Raw genomic sequence first — 21,157 nt, 5'->3', positions numbered from 1 at the left:
GGATAATCCCCTAAAAGCATACAGGTTGTAGATTCCAAGTCTAAAGTCCCCTGTCACAGGCATTATGGGAATTTCTGAGAATTACACGAGGTAAGCTATGCTCCTACAGCTCCCAAGGGCCAACAAATCCTTGCATAAAGTAATCAGAGGGCTATAGAAGCAAGAACCACCCACTGCTGCTGTAAATCCCAACACTGGTTTGATTCGAGGTTATAAACCAAGAATTCCATTTCCCACAGTCACAGCTACGTCTGGGGAAAGTGAATCTGGAATTCAATGACCCTACAGGTTGTAAACCAGCCACAGAGTAGATCCATTTGTGCAGACAGGGCAAGAGTCACGTTGATTTCTGCCCACTGATTCCAAGTTCCCCATGCAGCAAATTGAAACTTGTCCAGAAAGCTCTCATAAACAGAAACAGAGGGAAATCTCTCCTGCAGTCTCATTTTAACGCATTTAGATGAGACTCTTTTCGGGTCCCCATAAAAGATTAAATTAAACTTTGCCAATTCATAAACTTTCAGGCGACCAGGGTGGCACTTCTAGCAGATGTGGGAATTGGCTCTTAAATATTAGCTAAATCTTTGACCCCCACAATATTAATGAAACCCCATAAGGCAAAGGGTACCTCAGCTTCGTATCTATCTTTCCATTCCTCATCTCTACGTTTGAAACACTCCAGAGAGTTTCAGCCATTTGATGGGGTGTAATGAAATTCTAAATGGAAAAATCACTCGGAATGAGGTTGGTTTTTATTCATTTTCATTTACTAATAAATAGGGGCGAGGCACCCGAGAATATGGGATGGAAGGAAGGAGCCAGAGAGAGGGAAGGGGCACGGGGTAAAGCTACAACAGAGAACAAGAACCTCTCAGGCCCTGTCCCGACCCTCGTTTCTCTTCCACCTGCCTTCACGTGTGCAGAATCTCAGAAAATGGATGTGCCAACTTTCAAAAATAAGAATCCTTCAGGGAGCTTGTGAAACAGTATAGATTTACAGGCCTACCGGCTCCGTCGCTGGGCCAAGACTTGACCTGTTCAACCAGCTGCCTTGGTGATTCAAATGCAAGGCCCATCCTTCCTACCACTCGTTCTCGGTCTTTTGAGACATGAGAATTACCTGGAGAGGGTGTTCAAAAGAAACTAAAACTGATGCTTGGGCCCTCTTCCCAGGGATTCTGATTTAATTACAGTAGGCCCTCCTCTTGGTATCCATGGGTTCTGCGTCCATGGATACGGAGGGACCCCTGTACTGTGGGGTGGAGTCTGTGCCTCCCAAAGGAAAAAGCTGCCCGGGTGATTTCAATGCCCAGCGAAGGCTGAGAATCCATGTTGGGCTTTCCCAAGAAGCACCTCTGTAGGGAGAGGAGACGCCTTTAAGCAAGTAAAGACGCAGCTACTAGACAAGCTTCAACGTGTCGCGTTTGCAACTTCTGACATGTCTCTCCCAAGAACATTCCAGGCCCAGACCCCTGTTGGAATCATCGAATTTACTCCAAGATTCCCACCTTTGCCCTAACAGTCAGGAAACGATGAAAATGCAGTCCTCTGGCCTCTTGATCCGAACGGTTTGGGGGACCGAGACAGGAGCAGATGGAGGCAACCAGGGTCATCTCCGTGCTGCCCAGAGCCCAGCACCCCCCCCCACCCCACCCCGTCGCCCACTCCCAGCTGCGCCCTCACCCCCGCCTCCCCTCCCCCATCACCAAGGTTGGCTTCTGAAGCCCGGTCCAGCTCGACACTGGGGCAGCTTCACAGAAAGTCTCAAAAATCAAAACGTCACAGGCATTCCTCAGCCAAGGCCACAGTGGAACAATACCCGCTCTTTCAAAACTCTCCTGACCATCTCCGAGGTTCTGCACAGAAGGAATTAGTTCAGAGACAGCAGCCACGTCTTCAGACCAGGACCTCCAGCAACCTGCATTTTTAACAAGCTCCCAAAGACCTCCCTTTGAGAAACACTCTAGTGTTCTTGAAAAAAACGACTCAGCCCCTTTCATAGAAAAGATCGTCTTTTACCTTTTTGTTTACTTATTTATTTTTGCGCTCTTTAGGGCCATGCCCGCAGCATATGGAGGTTCCCAGGCTAGGGGTCCAATTGGAGCTGCAGCTGCCGGCCTGCACCACAGCCACAGCAACGCCAGATCCAAGCCGCATCTGCGACCCACACCACAGCTCACGGCAACACCGGATCCTTAACCCACTGATGGAGACCGGGGATCTCGTGGGTCCTAGTCAGGTGTGTAACCCACAAAGCCACAACGGGAACTCCCAGAAAAAATTTATTTTAATATGAGGGTAAGTAAGCATTTCAACTTGTGACCAAGTAAGACCACACATCCTACTATGTTTGGGGTCTGACCGCCATGGATGACTCAGCAAGACAGAAGCAGGAGGCAGCTGGCCCCATCCGGCCAGCTTCACAAAGCCTCCGGAGCCCTCAGAACACCCAGCTGCCCTTCCTTAGCATGGAAACCAAGCTGAATCCCAGAGCGGAGCCCTCTAGTCCATCTTGGAACAGCCATAGGAAGCGAACATTCCTCCCCAGGCATTCACCACAGCCTGGCGTCTGTCTCGGGCTGTGTCCCCGGGGATTCTGTGCTGACCTGGGGAGAAGGGGCGCTCAATTACCCTGGATCTGATTTTCCATACTGGAGTGAGGCACGTTCTCCCCACAGTTCATTCAGGTACATACTCTCCCGAAGATTCTGTCATCACAGGCATGCTATTTGAAGGATAAAGAGTATACAGCGTAAAGGAACTTAAAGTAGCACAGCGAACATTTATTGGTCAGACAGCAGTAACACACGAGAAGGTCTCAGAGTGACGCCTGGTATATCAGTCTACGCAGCTCATGAGTAGTAACTGATTTACTTCTCATAACAACTCTATAAACTTGATGTCACCAAGTCACATATGAGGAAACTGAGGCACTAGAAGGTTAATGACTTGCCCAAGGTCGTGTAGCTTGTAAGACGCCAAGCTGGGATGAGATCTCAGTCATATTTCCAAGTCTGTGCTCTTGACCTCCATGAAAAACTCTATTAAGATGGGTTTTCTTTTTCTTTTTTTTTTTTTTAGGGCTGCATCTGCGGCATATGGAAGTTTCCAGGCCAGGGGTTCCATGGGAGCTCTAGCTGCCAGCCTACACCACAGCCACAGCAACACAGGATCCAAGCCGCATCTGCGACCTATACCACAGCTCACGGGAATGCCAGATCCTTAACCCACTGAGTGAATCCAGGGATCAAACCCGCATCCTCATGGATACTAGCTAGGTCTGTTACCACTGAGCCACAGTGGGAACTCCTCTCTTATTAAGGTTTTTAAGTGACCCGGACATGCTCCTTAGACCAAGAGAACCCATAGAGGTGGGACAAACATTCACCTACAAACACTTCAGCAACTGCCACCCTCACGTATTGAACGAGAGGACACCTGCCCTCCCCATGCGGGTTTCCCATCACTTTCTCCCCCCACAGCTGGGGGAGGACCAGCTGCAGCCAAAGAAGTTCTTCCTGGTTGTGCCTCTAGGGGAAATCAACTCTACGGTAAGACATCTCCTACTTCTAATAATATTACAGTGTTTATTTTTTCTGAGTTTTACCAAAAAAAAAAAAATAGGTTTCAATTCTATTACATTCCTAGTTTATACCTAGGATGTCTTAATGGACAATAGTTCATCAAATTCAGGATACAGCCTCTTTGGCAGTGAAATTTTGGCAGAGTTGGAAGAAGTAAAAGGGAACAAGAGAAGAAAACAGAGGATATACACGCAAGTACACACACATGCACGCACGCGCACACACACACACGCACACAAACACCTAGGTGTGAGTGCACAGACGCACATGCACTTCCTGAAAGGAAATGTCCCATCTCTAAGACTCAGATTTTTTTTTGTTTTCCTGCTGGTGACACCAGCATGAAGTAGGAAGTTCCATCCCGGAGTTCCCACTGTGGCTCAGTGGGTTAAGGACCCAACATTGTCTCTATGAGGATGTGGGTTCGATCCCTGGCTTTGCTCAGTAGATTAAGGATAGGTGTTGAGGCAAGCTGCAGCATAGGTCATAGATGCGGCACAGATCCAGAGTTGCTGTGGCTGTGGCGTAGGCTACAGCTACAGCTCCAATTCACCCCCTGGCCCAGGAACAACTTCCATAAGCTGCAGGTGCAGCCACAAAAAAGATAAAAAAAGAAAGTTCCAGAGTTCCCCGGTGGCTCAGTGGGTTAATGATGGGGTGTGGTCACTGCTGGGGCTCGAGTTTGATCCCTGGCCTGGGAACTTCCACATGCTGCAGGTACAGCCAAACCAAACAAATTGTACCTATTCAAAACCATGTTTAAAAAATTGTTTGTTTGTTTGTTTTTTAAAGAAGGTTCCATTTCACAGAAATGGATGAGTAGGCAGGGCAGTACCTGAAGAGGTAGCTACGTGTGGGGGGATGTGCACAGGCCGTGAAGACACCCATGCAGCTGGGTTTGAATCCGGGCTATGCACTGACCGGCTGCGTGACCTCAGGCAGCTTGGTCCACCTCTCCAAGCTCCCCTCCCCTCATTTATAAAACAGAGACGGTCACAGCTACTTCGGAGAGTGGTTAAATTTAAACGAGATCAATAAAACATGCAGCCCAGTGACAAAAACATAAAAGGCAGTCAATAAAAGGGAATAATTATTGCGGTTAGTGATTCAAAGACATTGCTAAGCAGACACCTACTTATTATTTCAACCCACGAGGACTTATTGGACGGCTACCCTCTGTGCCCACATCTATGAAAGTTTTCCATAGGATTCCTGACTGTCTTTTAGATGCTTTCACCCTCTTTGAAGACCCTCTTGTGAGACATAGGAATCTATCATCAGAGAAATGATTTAGAAAAAAAAAAGCCCAGTTACAGCTATAATTATCAAATGCATCCTTTTCACAGGAGATGGGAAACTTGAGTTGCATCTTGACCAATGATGCTAAATGTAACACCACGACTCTAAATGTAACACCATAACTCACACACACACACACACACAGACTCAGCCTAAAACACCCACTGGACTCGGATGATTCTAAATCTCCATGGTCAGGCCACACACCATTCCTGACCTCCAGACCCAAACGTGCAACTGTCCACGGGACGCCTCGTGAAGAGGTTCCACAGATGTCTCGTGCCATATGTGTTCAAAGCAGATATTGTTGGGATATAACGAGCTAGAATTTGTGGCAATAAAAGAAAGAGGAGACTTTGTGAGGGAAGCAAAATGAGTTCCAAAGAAAGCTGACATCTGGATTTATAAGCAGGAGGCCAAAGGAGAAATTGAAGATAACAGCAGCAGAAACTGCCCATAAATTATCGACATGGTCTGGGAGGAGGAGGCAAACCATAAAATGTGTGCAGGGACCTCAACTCCGGCTTTAATGAGCTCAGACAGATTTCCGTGCAGCGAGATGGTCCCTCCCCCGTATTATGATATCAGTGGGCAAGTGGATAATTAATAAGCCATGATGTGATATCAAATGGTACATCTTGGCAAGGGAAAGCTGGGTTTAGAAAGTCTTGTCTGGCTTCTGGGGTCTCCAAACATCATCTCGCTTGCACACATGGTCAAGTAAGGAATAGAGCCAGACAGGTTGTCTCACGGTTCCCTCAAGAAGCCGTAACTGCAGGGAACCCTGGACGAACACAAGTGGCCTTGCTCCCCATAACGCGTCCCCCCCCCCCAAGAAAAAACCTCGATCCTCTCTGAGGGACTCTCTCTCCCTCCCAGTTAATGAAATCACTTCCAGGTCGTCTCCCAAGTTGGAAACTTCCGATTGCACCCGCTTCCCCCACATCCAATTAACTGACTCATCTAGCAGATTCTTAGAAAGTTTTTTTCTTGAAATTAGCCCTTCCCCTCCATCCCTGCTCAGCCCTTACTTTGTTCCAGAAAAATGGGTTCTGTGAAAGGAATAGGATGATAATAAAACATTCACTGTATCACTAAAGTCTTTCTCTTCTACGAGGCAACGCCTTGCACATAGTTGGCACTCAACAGGTGTTGGGTTGAGTAGAGAAGAGATTTTATTTAGCCATCCTGATCCCAGCCTCAACTCCTCTATTCATTCATGCCACAGATAAACACTTTTTAAAAGAAATGATAACAATAGTACCATCTTGCCTCAAGTCCTTCATGGGCATCCAATGACAATGATGAACGTTGCCATCTAACTTAGGGCTGGCATACGGGGTGCTTCCCAGTCTGGCCCCTCCTTCTCTTCCAGCCGCTTCCACAACTCACTCTGCAAACTCTCTGACCCAACCCAAAGTCTCTGCGCTGCTCCCCTAGCCCCCAAACCCAAGAACTGTCCCAGTCTTTCTACACCTGCTGTTCTTCCTCTCCAGTGTCCTGTCTCCTCTTTAGAGGGAGAATTCCTGCTCACCATTCAGATCAAGGTCACCTCTGTGCGGCCCTCGGACTCTCTCAGATCTGGGTATCCCCTTCCCTTAGTTTCCAAAGTTGTCTGCAATCAACTCAAGGGTTTGCAAGGTGCCACCTGCCTCCCACCCTCACCTTGATTTCCTAGGGGGCTCAGATGTGCCCTGTTCCTCCCCTGCCTTCAGCAATGCCTGGCACACTGGAGACTTCGGTCAAAAATCATCTTCAGTGATTTTTTGAAAAACAAAGAAAGGAAAAGAAAATGAAAAAAAAAAAAGCCACATAGACCAACGAAATAGCACAGAGCCTAGAAAATGAGCCCACTTATATATAAAAAGCACAAAATGTTTTCCATTTAACACCTCCAAATACGACAGTTATTTACAAAATTATTTTGAAAAAGCTGCTTTGAACAAAACAAAAACAGGGACAGATCTTTTAAACAAAAAATAGAGACCTTGTACCATATTCCAAAATAAACTCTAGATGGATGGGGGAGTGAAAGAGAAGAGTCATGGAAAAAGAACACGAAACAGTAGAATATTTATAAGCATGCTGATGGATGATATCTTTCTCTGCTTTAAAAACTGTGAAGAAATGAAAATGGAAAGACTGACAGTGGGGGGTTCATACAAATTTAAAATATCTGTCCAGGGGAAGAAAAAGCCATCAGAGAATTAAAATAAAAGAGAACACACTGTGGAATCCATTTGCATGAAATATGACAAACAAATGGTTAATCCCACTCTTACCCCCCAAATTCATTCATATTTATAAGAAAAACCGATCCTGTCAAGTGTGGCGTAAGAATAAAACAACAGGAATTAAAGCAACTGGAGGTTCTGCATACCATTGCAATGAAATTAGCCAATTTGAATTCTCTAAACTTGAGAGCTTTTCCTGGGAAGGTCACAAGAAGGATCTTGCCCCTGGGGGTAGATAATTTCTCCTGGGCTTGGACTGTGCCGAAGGAAGGAAAAGAAACTTCTCTGGCCCCCGACAGCTGCCTCCCCTCCTCTCCGCTGGCTCAATTATCAGAAGAGCAGCTTCTACAGACAAGGTCCTTGTCATTCTTTGATGGCAAAGATTAATCTGCACTTAACAAAGGTTAATTTGGTAACTTTTGCCGTGGGGCCCAGAACTTACAGTGCTACCTCTGGTGAACATGTGTGGCCTCTGGGCAAGCTCGCAGGTTCATCATTAATTCATCGCCCATATACCAACCGGAATACTCGGAAAAGGCGGGTGTGGTCACGTTATTCCAACCATTTCTTCTATCCTGCTTTAACCCTTCCTCTCTTGCACTTAATTTTTTTTTGGTAACAGATTTACATTTATTGCTTCATTAAACTTTTAGGTGATTAAAACAGAACACACGCAGTTTCATCCCATTTCTGTAATCTCCGTGTTTCTAAGTAACAATCATTATGCTACTATTTCCTAATGTTTAAATTTTAGACATTTTCAGTTGATTTTCAGTGTCTGGCCATGAAGATTTAATTTTCTTTTTTTCTTTTTATGGTCGCACCTGTGGCATATAGAAGTTCCCAGGCTAGGGGCCAAACCAGAGCTGCAGCTGCCGGCCTGCACCACAGCCACAGCCATACTGGATCCAAGATGAATCTGCGACCTCTGGTGCAGCTCAGGGCAACGCGGGATCCTTAACCCACTGAGTGAGGCCAGGGATCGAACCCATATCTTCATGGAGACTACATCAGGCTCTTAACCTGCTGAGCTGCAAGAGGAACTCCTTTTTTTATTTTTATTTTTTTCTAAGATTTAATCTTCTTATACTACCCACACCTCACATACACGTTTCCTTCTCTTTCTTCCAGTACAGTTATAATTCATTTGCAGTTTAATAACTATTCAGGATTTATATTTGACTATATTGTGCACCGCTGAGCCAGAGTACATGGAGTTACAATTCCTTTCTTGAGGAACTTTTGTTTTTTTCTGTCCTAATAATTACTTGCTCTCTTTTTTTTCACAAGCTTGGGGTGTGTGTGTGTGTGTGTGTACGTATGTATGTGTTATCACTAATTCAGTCCTAAACTTTCTGAAAGAAAGGTAAGACTGTTTTTTTTTTGTTGTTGTTTGCAAAGGCAACAAAAGCAGAAATAAATATGGGGGGACACTTGTTTCTGCTCAGCAAAGGAAACCATCAACAAAATGGGAAGACAGCCTCCTGAGTGAGAGAAAATATCTGCAATCACAAACCTGATCAAAAGTTAATATCCAAATATATAAAGAACTCATACAACTCAATAGCAACAAACAAACAAACCCCAAATAATCTGATTTTTAAAATCGCAGAGGATCTGAACAGACATTTTCCCAAAGAAGACATACAGATGGCCCACAGGTACCTGAAAAGATGCTCAACATCACTAATCATCAGGGAAATGTTCATTTTAAAAAACACAATGAGATATCACTTCACACCTGTTAGAATGGCTATTAACAAAAAGACTAGAAATAACAAGTGCTGGCGAGGAGGGGGAGAAGAGGGAACTCTTGTGCACTGCTGGGAGGTCTGTAAATTGGTGGAGCCGCTATGGGAGACAGTGTGGAGTTCCCTCAAAAATGAAAAATAACACTACCGATATGATCTAGCACTTCCGTGTATTTACTTGAAAAAAAAAAAGTGAAAACACCAATTCAAATAAATATATGCACCCTCCCCATGTTCACTAAGTGTTATTTACAATAGCCAAGAAACTAAGCCTCCATCCATGGATGAATGGAGCAAGAAAATGTGATATATGTATATTTATTCAACCATACAAAGAATGAAATCTTGCCTTTTGCTATGACATGAATGGACCTGGAGGGCATTATGCTAAGTGAAATAAATCAGACAAAGAAACAAATACGGTAAGATCTCACTCTCTTAAAAAAACACAATGAACAAATAAACTCGAGCTCGTTGACAGACAAGATCATAGGTGCCACAGGTGATTGTGTGTGTGTGTGTGTGTGTGTGTGTGTGTGTGTGTGTAGAGGGGGATGGATGAAGGGAATCAAAAGGTACAAACTCCAGCTATAAAATAAATAAGTAATGGAGATGTAATATACAGCAAGGTGACTATAGTTAGTACACAGCAGATCTTAAATATTCTCATTACAGGAAAACCATTCTGTAATTAGGTATGGTGATGGATTTTAACTAGACTTACCATGGCAATCCGTTTACCATGGATACAAATATCGAATCACTATGTTATACACGTGAACCTAATATGATGTTGTTTGTCGATCATACCCCAACTTAAAAACATCTTCTCATGCAGTCAAAACCACTGGGTATTCAAATAATTCTATCTGCTGGCTCCCTTTGGGGCCATCCTCCTGTTGCAAGGTGCGATAGTTCATCTCTTGGCCTCCTACACAGCTGTCACCCTAAATGTTACCCTGAAACATCCCTTTATCATCTTTATGGGATCTGCTGTTACTGCTCTCCTGTTTGAATTCCGTTTCCCCAATCCTACTCTCATGCTCTTCTTTACTTTACTCCCTGGTTTTCCTGGAGCCTATCCTTGAGCAGTTCCCTGAAAACAGGGAATGAGGGGAAGGTAAAACTGTTGAGACACTATATAAACGTCATGTATTTATTCTATGCTTGCTCTTGGCACCAAGTTTTCTGTGGCTGACTACAGAACTCTAAGTTGAAAATAACGTTTTCAACTTGTCTAGTTTTTAATGTTGCTACTGAGAAATTCAACACCAACTAGATGTGATACACATTTTTTTTTTTTTGGTGGAAGTTTTTAGGACTTTCTCGTCATCCAAAAGCTGTTCTGAAATTTTACATCTACATTTCTGGATGTGGGTTTAATTTCTTTTTCTTCCCATTTATCAGGTAGGCACTGGGTGGCATCTTCTAGCTGAAAGCTCATGTCATATAGTCCTGGGAAATTTTCTGGTATCATTTACTTAATCATTTTCTTCTCGCTTTCCTCTGTTCTCTTTCTGATATTCCCATTAGCTGGTGTTGAACCTGCTGAAATGATCTAATCCCTTTTTAATATTTTCTCTCCTAGTTTTCCTTTTTTTCAATCTTTCAGAAGATTTCCTCAGTGCTATCTTCCTTTTTGTTTTTTGCATAAAGGGTTATTTATCTAACTTTCATTGAATTATTTATTTCTATCCTATTTTTAACTATTTTTAACTTCCAGGATTTCTTTTTGATTCTCTGATTATTACTTTAACATAGCACTTGGTGAATAAAACAAAACATTCCAAGAACTCTGTATGACATTAATTATTACTTTTAAAGTTTGTTAGTGTCTGTTTCCTCCAAATGCCTTTTCAGTTGTTGTTACTGTTGCTGCTGTTGTTGCTAAGGCCTTTTAGAACAGAGGTTCTCCTGAAATGTCTAGGGACCTGGGTCTCCTTTATTGTTTTAGAGTAAGACCAGTTCTGTGTAGATGGTTAGAGCCTTGGTAATGTTTAATGAGCAGATTCCAGATATTCCAAGGAAGAAGGCAGAATCATCAGATCTAGGGGCCTTTTTCTTAGGTTGGATCGTTTCCTTAGAGAGGATTCTTCAAACTCTTGACTACAGCAGTGTGAAAGCCTTGGGAGGTACTGAGGCCAAAGGTGTCCCCATTTAGGACACAGCCCTATCCTCTGTCATCTTATGAACTAAAGCTCCGCATCCACCTTCTACAGAGAATAAACTCACCCACATTCCACCAGGTAGAGAAGGGCAGTCTTGGGCTGTGTAAAGTTGGAGAACGGATCTAGGGACACAGCTATGATCTTTCTATTCAAATCTACCTCCCCGCCATCAAAATACCCAGAAACTCCCATTCCTGAGCCTCTGGGCTTCTAGGGTGTGACTCAGCAATGTTATTCTGCCTTCCCATCACTTCCCATCATATGGAGGAGGTGGAGTCTCAGCCGCATCCAGTTTGCTACGTCAGTTACCACTCATCCACCCTCTTCCATCTTCCAAAACTTTACAGGTGTTTCTTCCCTGCTGTCAGAGCCTGTTTTCGTCCCTTAGAGGCTTCCATCCTCTCTAGCCCTTTACATCTTCCTAGTAAAGCTTCGGGTGGACCAGATCTAAGTGGTACAGTCAAGCCACCACGCTACACGACAGAGCCGCACTTTCTTCCCTGGGCGCACCCAACACTGTCCTTTCTGTTCCCCTACCTACTTGCCTTTATCCCTCTCCTCTCTTTAATTTTCCATCTCTTAATCGGCCTTTACGATTAAGCTGACACATCCTCTCGAGCAGGAAACCTTCCCAGGTCCTCCCTGTACATACTGTGTGTGTGTGTGTGTCTCTGGCCAGACACACTCACAGAGACCACAGGTGCCAGGGTGATCTGCCTACACATCTATCTCCCTCCTGGACAAGAAGTAGGTAGGTGAGGGCTGTTCTGCCTCTAGCACGGGGAAAACTATTGGCACACAATAGTTGCTTGCTAATATTCATTCGACGGATCCACTTCCGCTAAGCTCCATGCTGGAAGCTTCTTCACTTTCACCGGAATACAAAAAAAAAAAAAAAAAAAAAAAAAAACCACGGCTCTGTTTATTTGCCAACGTCCAAATAAGAAAGGCTAATCAGAGAGCACCAGGAAATGAAAACAGCCAGATGTTTTTGAGAGCAAAAGTCCAGGAACACAAACTAGCTTCCAACAGGGGTGATGTATGTTTTCCTAGTGATTCAAAATGAATATACGCTTATTAGGCAGAGAGAGAGATTTAACAGGTTTCTCAGCTAATGCTGCAATTTCAAATCCATTTAAGATAATTTTCTTTATCTTGAATCTATTTTTCTCAGTAACCAGGATACTTAACTGATTTGTACAAAATCCATTTGAAAAAGAAATAATCTGCTCTAAGCAAGGGCACACTCTCAATGGAAAAAGAGAGACACTACAAATCTAACAGAAGATGAAGAATCTGGATGAGAAGCCAGGGAGGACTACTGCCTAGAAAATAGGATTTTTTTCCCCCTAGCATCTTGATTTTTTTACCACCAATCTTCCCTCTTTCACAAGGAGAAAACAAATAATTCTTAAATCTGAGCACAGAGAACAAAGAGCTTGCACAGACCAACCAAAATGCGAACAAACTGTTTAAAAGGTAAGAATCTCAAGCAAAAATTTTAAGTTGGAACAACCATAGGATGTACCTTCTCACTTATCAGCTGGGAAAAGCACTATTTATTTATTTTACTATTATTATTATCATTATTTTTGGTCTTTGTCTTTTTAGGGCAGCACCCATGGTTTATGGAAGTTCCCAGGCTAGGGTCGAATTGGAGCTGTAGCTGCAACACCAGACCAGAGCCACATCTGTGACCTACACCACAGCTCACGGCAATGCCGGATCCTTAACCCACTGAGCGAGGCCAAGGATCAAACCCAAGTCCTCATGGATGCTAGTCAGGTTCATTAACCCCTGAGCCACAGTGGGAATTCCTGAACCACAATGGGAACTCCGGGAAAGTATTATTTAAATGCTAGGACCCAGTCTGGCACGGGTCTAGTAAAATCCCAATAGGAGTAGAAACTGCTACGAACTTTCTGGAGGAAAACGTCACTGAATGTGTTGAAAGCCTCCAGAAATGTTCCTACGATGTCCTCTAAGGCTTATTCCTTTAGAAGCGTATATTAAGAAAGTAAACATCAAATCAATATACAGGAAGATTTGAGTAGGGACACAGTCATCAAAGGGTTATTTATAATGATGAAAAAGTGAGAACAGCCTCAATTTCCAACACTGGAAATAATGATCATAAGTAATAAGGTCAGAAGACGCACATGAAAAATGTTATTTCACTTATGTAAGGGTAAATGAAATATATGCTCATCATCTGTTTCAAAAATAGACTCGAAGACAAGATTACTAAGATTGCTACCAGTCACCGTCACTAGGTAATGACATCATGGTGATTTTTTAAATTTTTACTTAAAATATTTTTTATTGAACATGATGGAAGATACTGTGAGAAAAAGCATATATATATGTGTGTGCATATATATATATGTGTGTATATATATATGTGTGTGTGTATATATATATATATATATGAATGATTGGGTCACTTTGCTGTACAGCAGAAATTGACAGAATTTTTTAAACCAGGGGGTGGGGGAGGGAGGGGGAGGGACTGGGAGTCTGAGGTTAACAGATGCAAATGATTGCGTTTGGAATGAATAAGCAATGAGAGCCTTCGCAGAGCTCTGGGAACTCTATCTAGTCACTTGTGATGGTGCACGATGGAGGATAATGTGAGAGAAAGAATGTGTATATGCATGTGTGACTGGGTCACTTTGCTGGACAGTAGAAAATGGACAGAACCCTGTAAACCAACGATAATGGAAAAAATAAAAACCATTTAAAAAAAGGGGAAAAAAAGGAAAATCATAACCCACAATACCATGATCATGCTAAATTTTTTTTTTGTATGGAGGACCTTTCTACCTGTTTCAGGATGACTTTTATAAAAATTAAAAATGTTTACGTAGCTGTCTAAATGTTCACAATCAACAGTACTATTTATTGATGACAGAGGAGACTAATGAGATGAAAAACCCCTGCACTAGTTACAAATAACATGAGCAAATGTCCCAGACATGGGTCGAGGGCCCGTCACCTGATGAAGCAAGCTCCTGGGAATGACCGAATCGGAACTTACTTGGTGGGACGGTAATCCGGAATGGAACGATCCAGTGAAATTTTTTCACTGAGGTAGGAATTGTAGCCATACTTCTCATGGGGTCCCTTGGCTTTCTCTTCTTCAGCCGGGGAAAGGGTAGCAGGAAGGCCCCCTTTGCCCCGTCCACCATAACCTTCAATGAGCCCAAGGGATTTGGATAAACCTAGAAAAAGGAGGCGGGGAGGAAAGAATTATTTGAAAACCACCAAACCAGGACTTGCCACTCATATAGCTTCAGTGGAAAGTTTAACATTACCCATGGCGGGGGGGAAAAAAAAAAACAAAAAACATTCTCAATTTATCAGTATCAGGAATATGCACTGAGCACATTTAAGCAGAGAGGAAGGTCAAAGCAACTATGAGTTGTAGGCTTAAGATTGAAGCACTTAAGGTTTAAGAACTTAAGTTCTTCCCTGTGAAGAACCTTCCTCTCCTTTTGGGACCTGGGGTAGATGGAAGTCTAGAAAAAGGAGAGATTGTCCAAACCAGGAGGCATGTGGACCAAGAAAGGGGCCCAAAGTGGGACAGAACTAGGCTTATCATTCCTGCCCACTTTCCCTTCTTCATGAGCCATTACCACATTCCAGATAGTCCAAGAGACACCTGGTACAATGCTGGATAAGAATAGCCGGTAACAGGGAGTTCCCGTCGTGGCGCAGTGGTTAACGAATCCGACTAGGAACCATGAGGTTGCGGGTTCGGTCCCTGCCCTTGCTCAGTGGGTTAACGATCCGGCGTTGCCGAGAGCTGTGGTGTAGGTTGCAGACAAGACCTGGATCCCTTGTTACTGTGGCTGTGGTGTAGGCCGGTGGCTATAGCTCTGATTCGACCCCTAGCCTGGGAACCTTCATATGCCGCCGGTGCAGCTCTAAGAAGACAGAAAGACCAAAAAAAAAAAAAAAAAAGCCAGTAACAAAGAACGGCCAAACTGCAGGTGTTTTCGCTTCATTTGAACACAGAATAATGTACAGGTTGATTCTGTCATGAGTTTAAAGTGCGTAACCACCTGACACCGTTCTTTACCTAATGGTTTTGTTTAAATCTCATCTAAATGGCTAGAGCAAATGCAAAATGAGAGTAAATCACAGAGAAGAAAAACCCATGCGGGTGATAACCGTGCCAAGCAGAGTGGGAGGCCTCGGTAACAAGCCTCACTGAGCAATTGCACGTTCCCAGGATGGTGGCAGCTTTATACCTATTGTTCCATTATACGATAAACAGCTTGATGGGCAATTTTTAAATCCTACGGTTATGGGAGGTTTTACTTTCTTGGCTTGAAAACTTTGGCTGTTAAAGGCTCTCAATTTCTTTGGCTATTTCAACACTCAAGCTACTCTGTGTATCCTCAGGTGTGCATGTGTAGGTACACATACACACACACACACACACACACACACAACTGTATCCACAAAAGTCTCACTGTTGCATTGGCAGGAAGACCCTGGACCAGAGATATAAGCAGCAGCAGCAGCCCACAGAGCCTAGGAGGACCCCTAACTCCTAGGAAGGCATCTTCAGGCAAGTCAAAGGCCTGTTAGTCACAGGCTGGTCCTCCATCCCATAATAGCAAAACTCATATTCCCTTTCCTGCTTCTCTGAAAACAGAAATTTATTTTCCAAGACATAAGATCAAAAAGCAGGAGCTCCCACTGTGGCTCAGCAGAAAAGAATCTGACTAGCATCCATGAGGATGCAGGTTCGATCCCGGGCCTCACTCAGTGGGTGAAGCATCTGTGTAGGTCACAGATAGAGCTCAGATCTGGCATTGCTGTGGCTTCAATGTAGGCCGGCAGCGACAGCTCCGATTCGACTCCTAGCCTGGGAACCTCCATATGCCATGGGTATGGCCCTGAAAAAAAAAAAAAAAGACAAAAAAGCAAAGGTTGAGCAGGCATCTCAGGGTTGGTCTCAAGGGAACGTCGTTTTTCTACCTGAGAATCATTTTCCCTGCCCACTGTGCTCTTAGGAACCCTGGCATCTTTCCTGCCACCACCATCCCACCAGAGGCACCATCAACTGAGAACAAGGTTACTCCTACACTTCCTACCTGTCTCCTGGTCTTTCGTCTCTCATCTCACATCCATGTGCAACAACCATTCTGATAACATCACCTTCACTGCGCTCACGTCAAGTACAAACACCAGTGTTGCGTTTTAGAATCACTTACAACAAAATATTACTAGTGGGAATGTAAAATGGTGCAGCTATTCTGGAAAAGAATTTGGCAGTTCTTCAAAATGCTGAGCATAGTTTTACCTTATGACCCAGTAATTCCATTTTTAGGTATATGCCCGAGAGAGAAAAAGATAAGCCCACACAAGAAACTTGTCCACAAATATTCCCAGGAGGATTACTTATATTTGCTAAATGTCTAACAACTGATAGGGAAAAAAAAAACAAAATGTGGTATGGATATACGATGTGCTATCATCTGGCAATAAAAAAAGAACGAAGTTCAGATCTTCCTCAACTCACAAAAGGGTTATGTCCTGATACACGCATCATAAGTTGAAAAATATCGTAAGTTGTAAATGCATTTTTTTTTCTTTTTACTGCTACACCAGCGGCATATGGAAGTTCCCAGGCTAGGGGTCGAATCGGAGCTGCAGCTGCCGGCCTACACCACAGCCACAGCAACACCGGATCTGAGCCGCTTCTGCAACCCACACCACAGCTCAAGGCAACACCCGATCCTTAAGCTACCGCGCGAGGCCAGGGGTTGCGCTGCGCTCACATCCGCATGGATACTATATGGATTTCTTCGCCTGCTAAGCCACAACAGGAACTCCCTGAAAATGCCTTTAATACACCTATACTGAACATTCTAGTTCAGCCTAGCCTACCTTAAGCATGCTCAGAACACTCACGTTAGCCTACAGCTGGGCAAAACTAACACAAAGCATGCGCTTTATAATAAAAAATAAAGCCTTGACTATCTCATGTGATTTAATTGAATACTGTACAGAAAGTGAAAAACAGAATGGTTGCATGGGTACAGAAGGGTTTTCGTGTATCAGCTGTTTGCCCTCGCCACCCTGATCACGTGGCTGCCTGGGAGCGGAGGCCGGCTGCCACTGCCCAGCATCACGAGGGTGGACTGTACTGAATATTGCTAGCCCAGGAAAAGATCGGAATCTGAAGTACAGTTTCTAAGGAATGCACATCACTTTTGCGGCATCATCAAGTCAAAAAATCCCAAGGTGACCCGTTGGAAAGTCAGGGGCTGTCTATAGCAATACGTTCTACAACAGGAAGGAACTTTGAAAATGTTATGCCAAGAAAATAAGGCTTGTCAGGAAACGTTAAATGATTCTACTTATCTGAGACGATAAATCTATAGAGATGGAAAGTCGATGTGTATCTGCTGAGAGTGGAGGATATTTCGGGAGGAAGTGGGACATAACTGCTCATGCGTGTCTTTTTGGGTGACGGAAATGGTCTGGAATTAGATTGTGGTGATGTTTGCACAACTTTGTGAATATACTAAAAGCCACTAAATTGTATACTTTAAGTGGATGAATGATAAGATGTGGAAAATATCTCAAAAAGCTATTTTTAAAAACCCACGTGTGACAGACGATTCTATTTCTAGCAAGATGGAAGGCTTAAAACAACATGAAAACTCTCCAGTAAAATACCTAGAAAAGCTGAATAAAATTTTTAAGTAATGTAAATGCAAATCTGAGCTTGCAAGAAAGAAAAGGAAACTCCCAGAGGTAAGTTAGAATCAAAGTTGAGACTGTATCTGCCGCAATGGGGTGGAGGAGGGGATGAAGCAAGATTGCTCATTAACCAAAGGCTGGGGTTTTAGAACTCAAACATGCACAGAATCTAAGACTTCTGTATGCCTTAAATTATGAACAGTGGTCCCCTGCCTATCCCGAACCTGTAAATATAATCTTATTTAGAAATGGGTCTTTGGGAGTTCCCGTCGTGGCGCAGTGGTTAACGAATCCGACTAGGAACCATGAGGTTGCGGGTTTGGTCCCTGCCCTTGCTCAGTGGGTTAATGATCCGGCGTTGCCGTGAGCTGTGGTGTAGGTTGCAGACGCGGCTCGGATCCCGCGTTGCTGTGGCTCTGGCGTAGGCCGGTGGCTACAGCTCCGATTCGACCCCTAGCCTGGGAACCTCCATATGCCGCGGGAGCGGCCCAAGAAATAGCAACAACAACAACAACAACAACAACAACAAAGACAAAAGACAAAAAAAAAAGAAATGGGTCTTTGCATATGTAATCAAATTTATATTATTACTGTCCTCATAAGGAGAGAGACATCTGGACATAGAAGAAGCAACACATGGAGGGAAGAAGTCCATTTGACAACATAGGCAGAGGGTGACAGATGCAGCTACAAGCCAAGGAATGCCAGGATTGCTAGCAACTCCCAGAAGCTAGGAGGAGGCAAGGGAGGATTCTTCCCTAGTGCCTTCAGAGAAAGTATGACCTGGCCAACACCTTGATTTCAGACTTCTAGCCTCCGGAACTGTGAGAGAATACATTTCTGTGATTTTAAACCACCGAGATTATGGTAATTTATGATAGTAACCCCGTGAAACTAATACAATGAATATCAAAAAAAACCGAAGTGGAAACGGATAGAGGAAATATATACCATGAATATACTTACCAAAAGAAAGCTAGAATAGCTCTATAAACATCAGATAAAACAGACTTTAGGGAAAACAGCTTTATGGGGATAAATACGGTCATTACATAAGCATAAAAGTAACAATCCACCAGAAAGCTCTTAAAAAGTATAAATTACTAAGCACCTAGCAACATAGCTTCAAATTACCTAAAACAAAAATTGACCACATTACAAGAAACTAACCAATGCACAATCATAGTGGGAAATACGGACACATCTCTGAGTTCTGAACAGATTAGGAGGACAAAAATTTAGCAAGGATACAGCAGAAGTGAACAACCAAGTTAACAAGTTTGACCTCAGGGACCCGGCACATGACTTTCCAATAAGTGCATAGTCTCTACAAGAGTATAGGGCACATTTAAACAATTGACAGGCAAAAGCAAGTCTCTACCTATCTTACAGATCATTTCTGAACATAAGGCAAGGAAAAAACAGGAGCCAATAATTAAAAATACCACAGAGGAGTCATCCCTTTTGGCAATTTTAAAAGATGTCTAAAGAAATGTGAGTCGAATAATTAAGCAGATTGCCATTAAAAGATACATAAAACTGATAAACCATGAAACAGTACATCTCAAAACTTGTGGAAAGTGGTAATGCAATACTTGGAAGGAATTATATAAATGCCTATACTGGGTGGGGGAGGGAGGAGAGATACTAATACTTAATAAGGTAAGCACCTAACCCGAGGAATTAGAAAAAGAAGAGAGGGGAGTTCCCGTCGTGGTGCAGTGGTTAACGAATCTGACTAGGAACCATGAGGTTGCGGGTTCGGTCCCTGCCCTTGCTCAGTGGGTTAACGATCCGGCGTTGCCGTGAGCTGTGGTGTAGGTTGCAGACGCGGCTCGGATCCCGCGTTGCTGTGGCTCTGGCGTAGGCCGGTGGCTACAGCTCCGATTCGACCCCTAGCCTGGGAACCTCCATAGGCCGCGGGAGCGGCCCAAGAAATAGCAACAACAACAACAAAAAAAAAAAAAAAGAAAGAAAAGAAAGAAAAGAAAAAAGAAAAAGAAGAGAGGAACCCAAAGACGTCAACAATAAACAGAAGACAAAAAATAATGACACATCCACACATACAAAAGAAAGACAGCAAGGAAGAAAGCAGTACAAGGAGTGATGGAGAGAGACAGGAGAAGGAAAGAGGAAAGGAAGGAAGGAGGGAAGGAGGGAGAGAAACTGAAAAAAAAACAAAAGAGGTGGGAGAGTAACCTCAGTGAGACTGGACAAAAGGGGGGCAATGGGAAGTATATGCTCCCTCAGGAAGGACTTATCTATTCATCATAGTGGATACAGTGACTCCAATATTTTGAGGGGATCAGGAAGATGTTTGCATTTCTGTCGAAATCAGAACAACACAGCTATCAAGTATTTTATATATATATACATATATATATATATACACACACACATATATTTTAAGGCCGAACCTGAGGCAAATGGAAGCTCCCAGACTAGGGGTCAAATCAGAGCTGCACCTGTCAGTCTACACCAGCGCCACTGCAAAGGCAATTCCGTGTGTGTGTGTATAAATATACCACAGCTCATGGTACCACTGGATCCCTAACCCACTGAGCAAGGCCAGGCACTGAACCTGCATCTTCATGGACACAATGCTGGGTCCTTAACCCCCTGAGCCACAGTGGAACTCCAAATATTACATGATTTTAAAAGATAATAAGGAGTCTACTGGCAGTGGATTTTTCTCCTTGTTAAGGGTGCTTTTGCTCATTCACCCTGGGTTTCCCTTATCCCTCTCCAATATTTGCAGCCTTTTCTTGAAAGCCGCAAATTCAGCTTTCGTGCAGTTTTCTCGCCAGCATGGAGCCCAAGGGTCAAGAAGGGAGGCTGCTAGAACGGGGCAGAATTGACCTTCAACTTAACTCAGCAGCTTCAGTGGCAAACATCTGATTCTTCCTCTTATTTCATCTGTGCACATCTTTTTCTCCCCTTGACGATACAGCATTTCTTTTGTCCAGTCTAAATAGACAGCTTCCAACCCCAGGTCATTAAACGCCACCTCGGAGCTAAAATGCGTATCAGCTGTGTTTGCCCAGCACGCTCCCGGGGCAGCCTTTTCAATGAGGGCAGAGGGGCCTGGGAGGGAATTTATTACCAAATGGCATAGAAATTAAGACCAGGCATGCGAGCTAATCCTACCAAGGACACACAGGGAATGACACCTCCCAGTGAGATGTTTTTCCCTTTCCGAGGCATTATTTCTTCCATCATGAAAGGCACCCCCTTGGCAGCCTCAATAAAGAGCATTCCTCAGAGTGCAATGTGACAACTGTAAATTATATATTTTGTGGTCCGTGTGCTCCCATTTTCCCCCCAATTGAATCTGCCAGAAAGGTTCAACAAAGCAGCAAAAATTTTCATTGGCATTTTAATGTGTTTACTTAGCAGGCCCT

General features: G+C 43.7%; 1 protein-coding gene across 3 annotated transcripts in view; it reads right to left on the bottom strand.

The window, feature by feature from the left end:
* Positions 1 to 21,157, bottom strand: part of GALNT17 (polypeptide N-acetylgalactosaminyltransferase 17) — a 428,086-nt gene that overhangs the window by 256,598 nt on the left and 150,331 nt on the right. For all 3 annotated transcript variants that reach the window (XM_047779921.1, XM_047779920.1, XM_047779919.1), the window contains exon 2: positions 14,074 to 14,257. In XM_047779921.1, the coding sequence (XP_047635877.1) occupies positions 14,074 to 14,257 (184 nt within the window). The remainder of the gene's footprint in view (positions 1 to 14,073; positions 14,258 to 21,157) is intronic.

The sequence above is a fragment of the Phacochoerus africanus genome, chromosome 5, assembly GCF_016906955.1.
Source record: "Phacochoerus africanus isolate WHEZ1 chromosome 5, ROS_Pafr_v1, whole genome shotgun sequence".
Lineage (NCBI taxonomy): Eukaryota > Metazoa > Chordata > Mammalia > Artiodactyla > Suidae > Phacochoerus > Phacochoerus africanus.
Note: the sequence above shows the minus strand (reverse complement) of the source record. Positions and strands in the feature narration are given on the sequence as shown.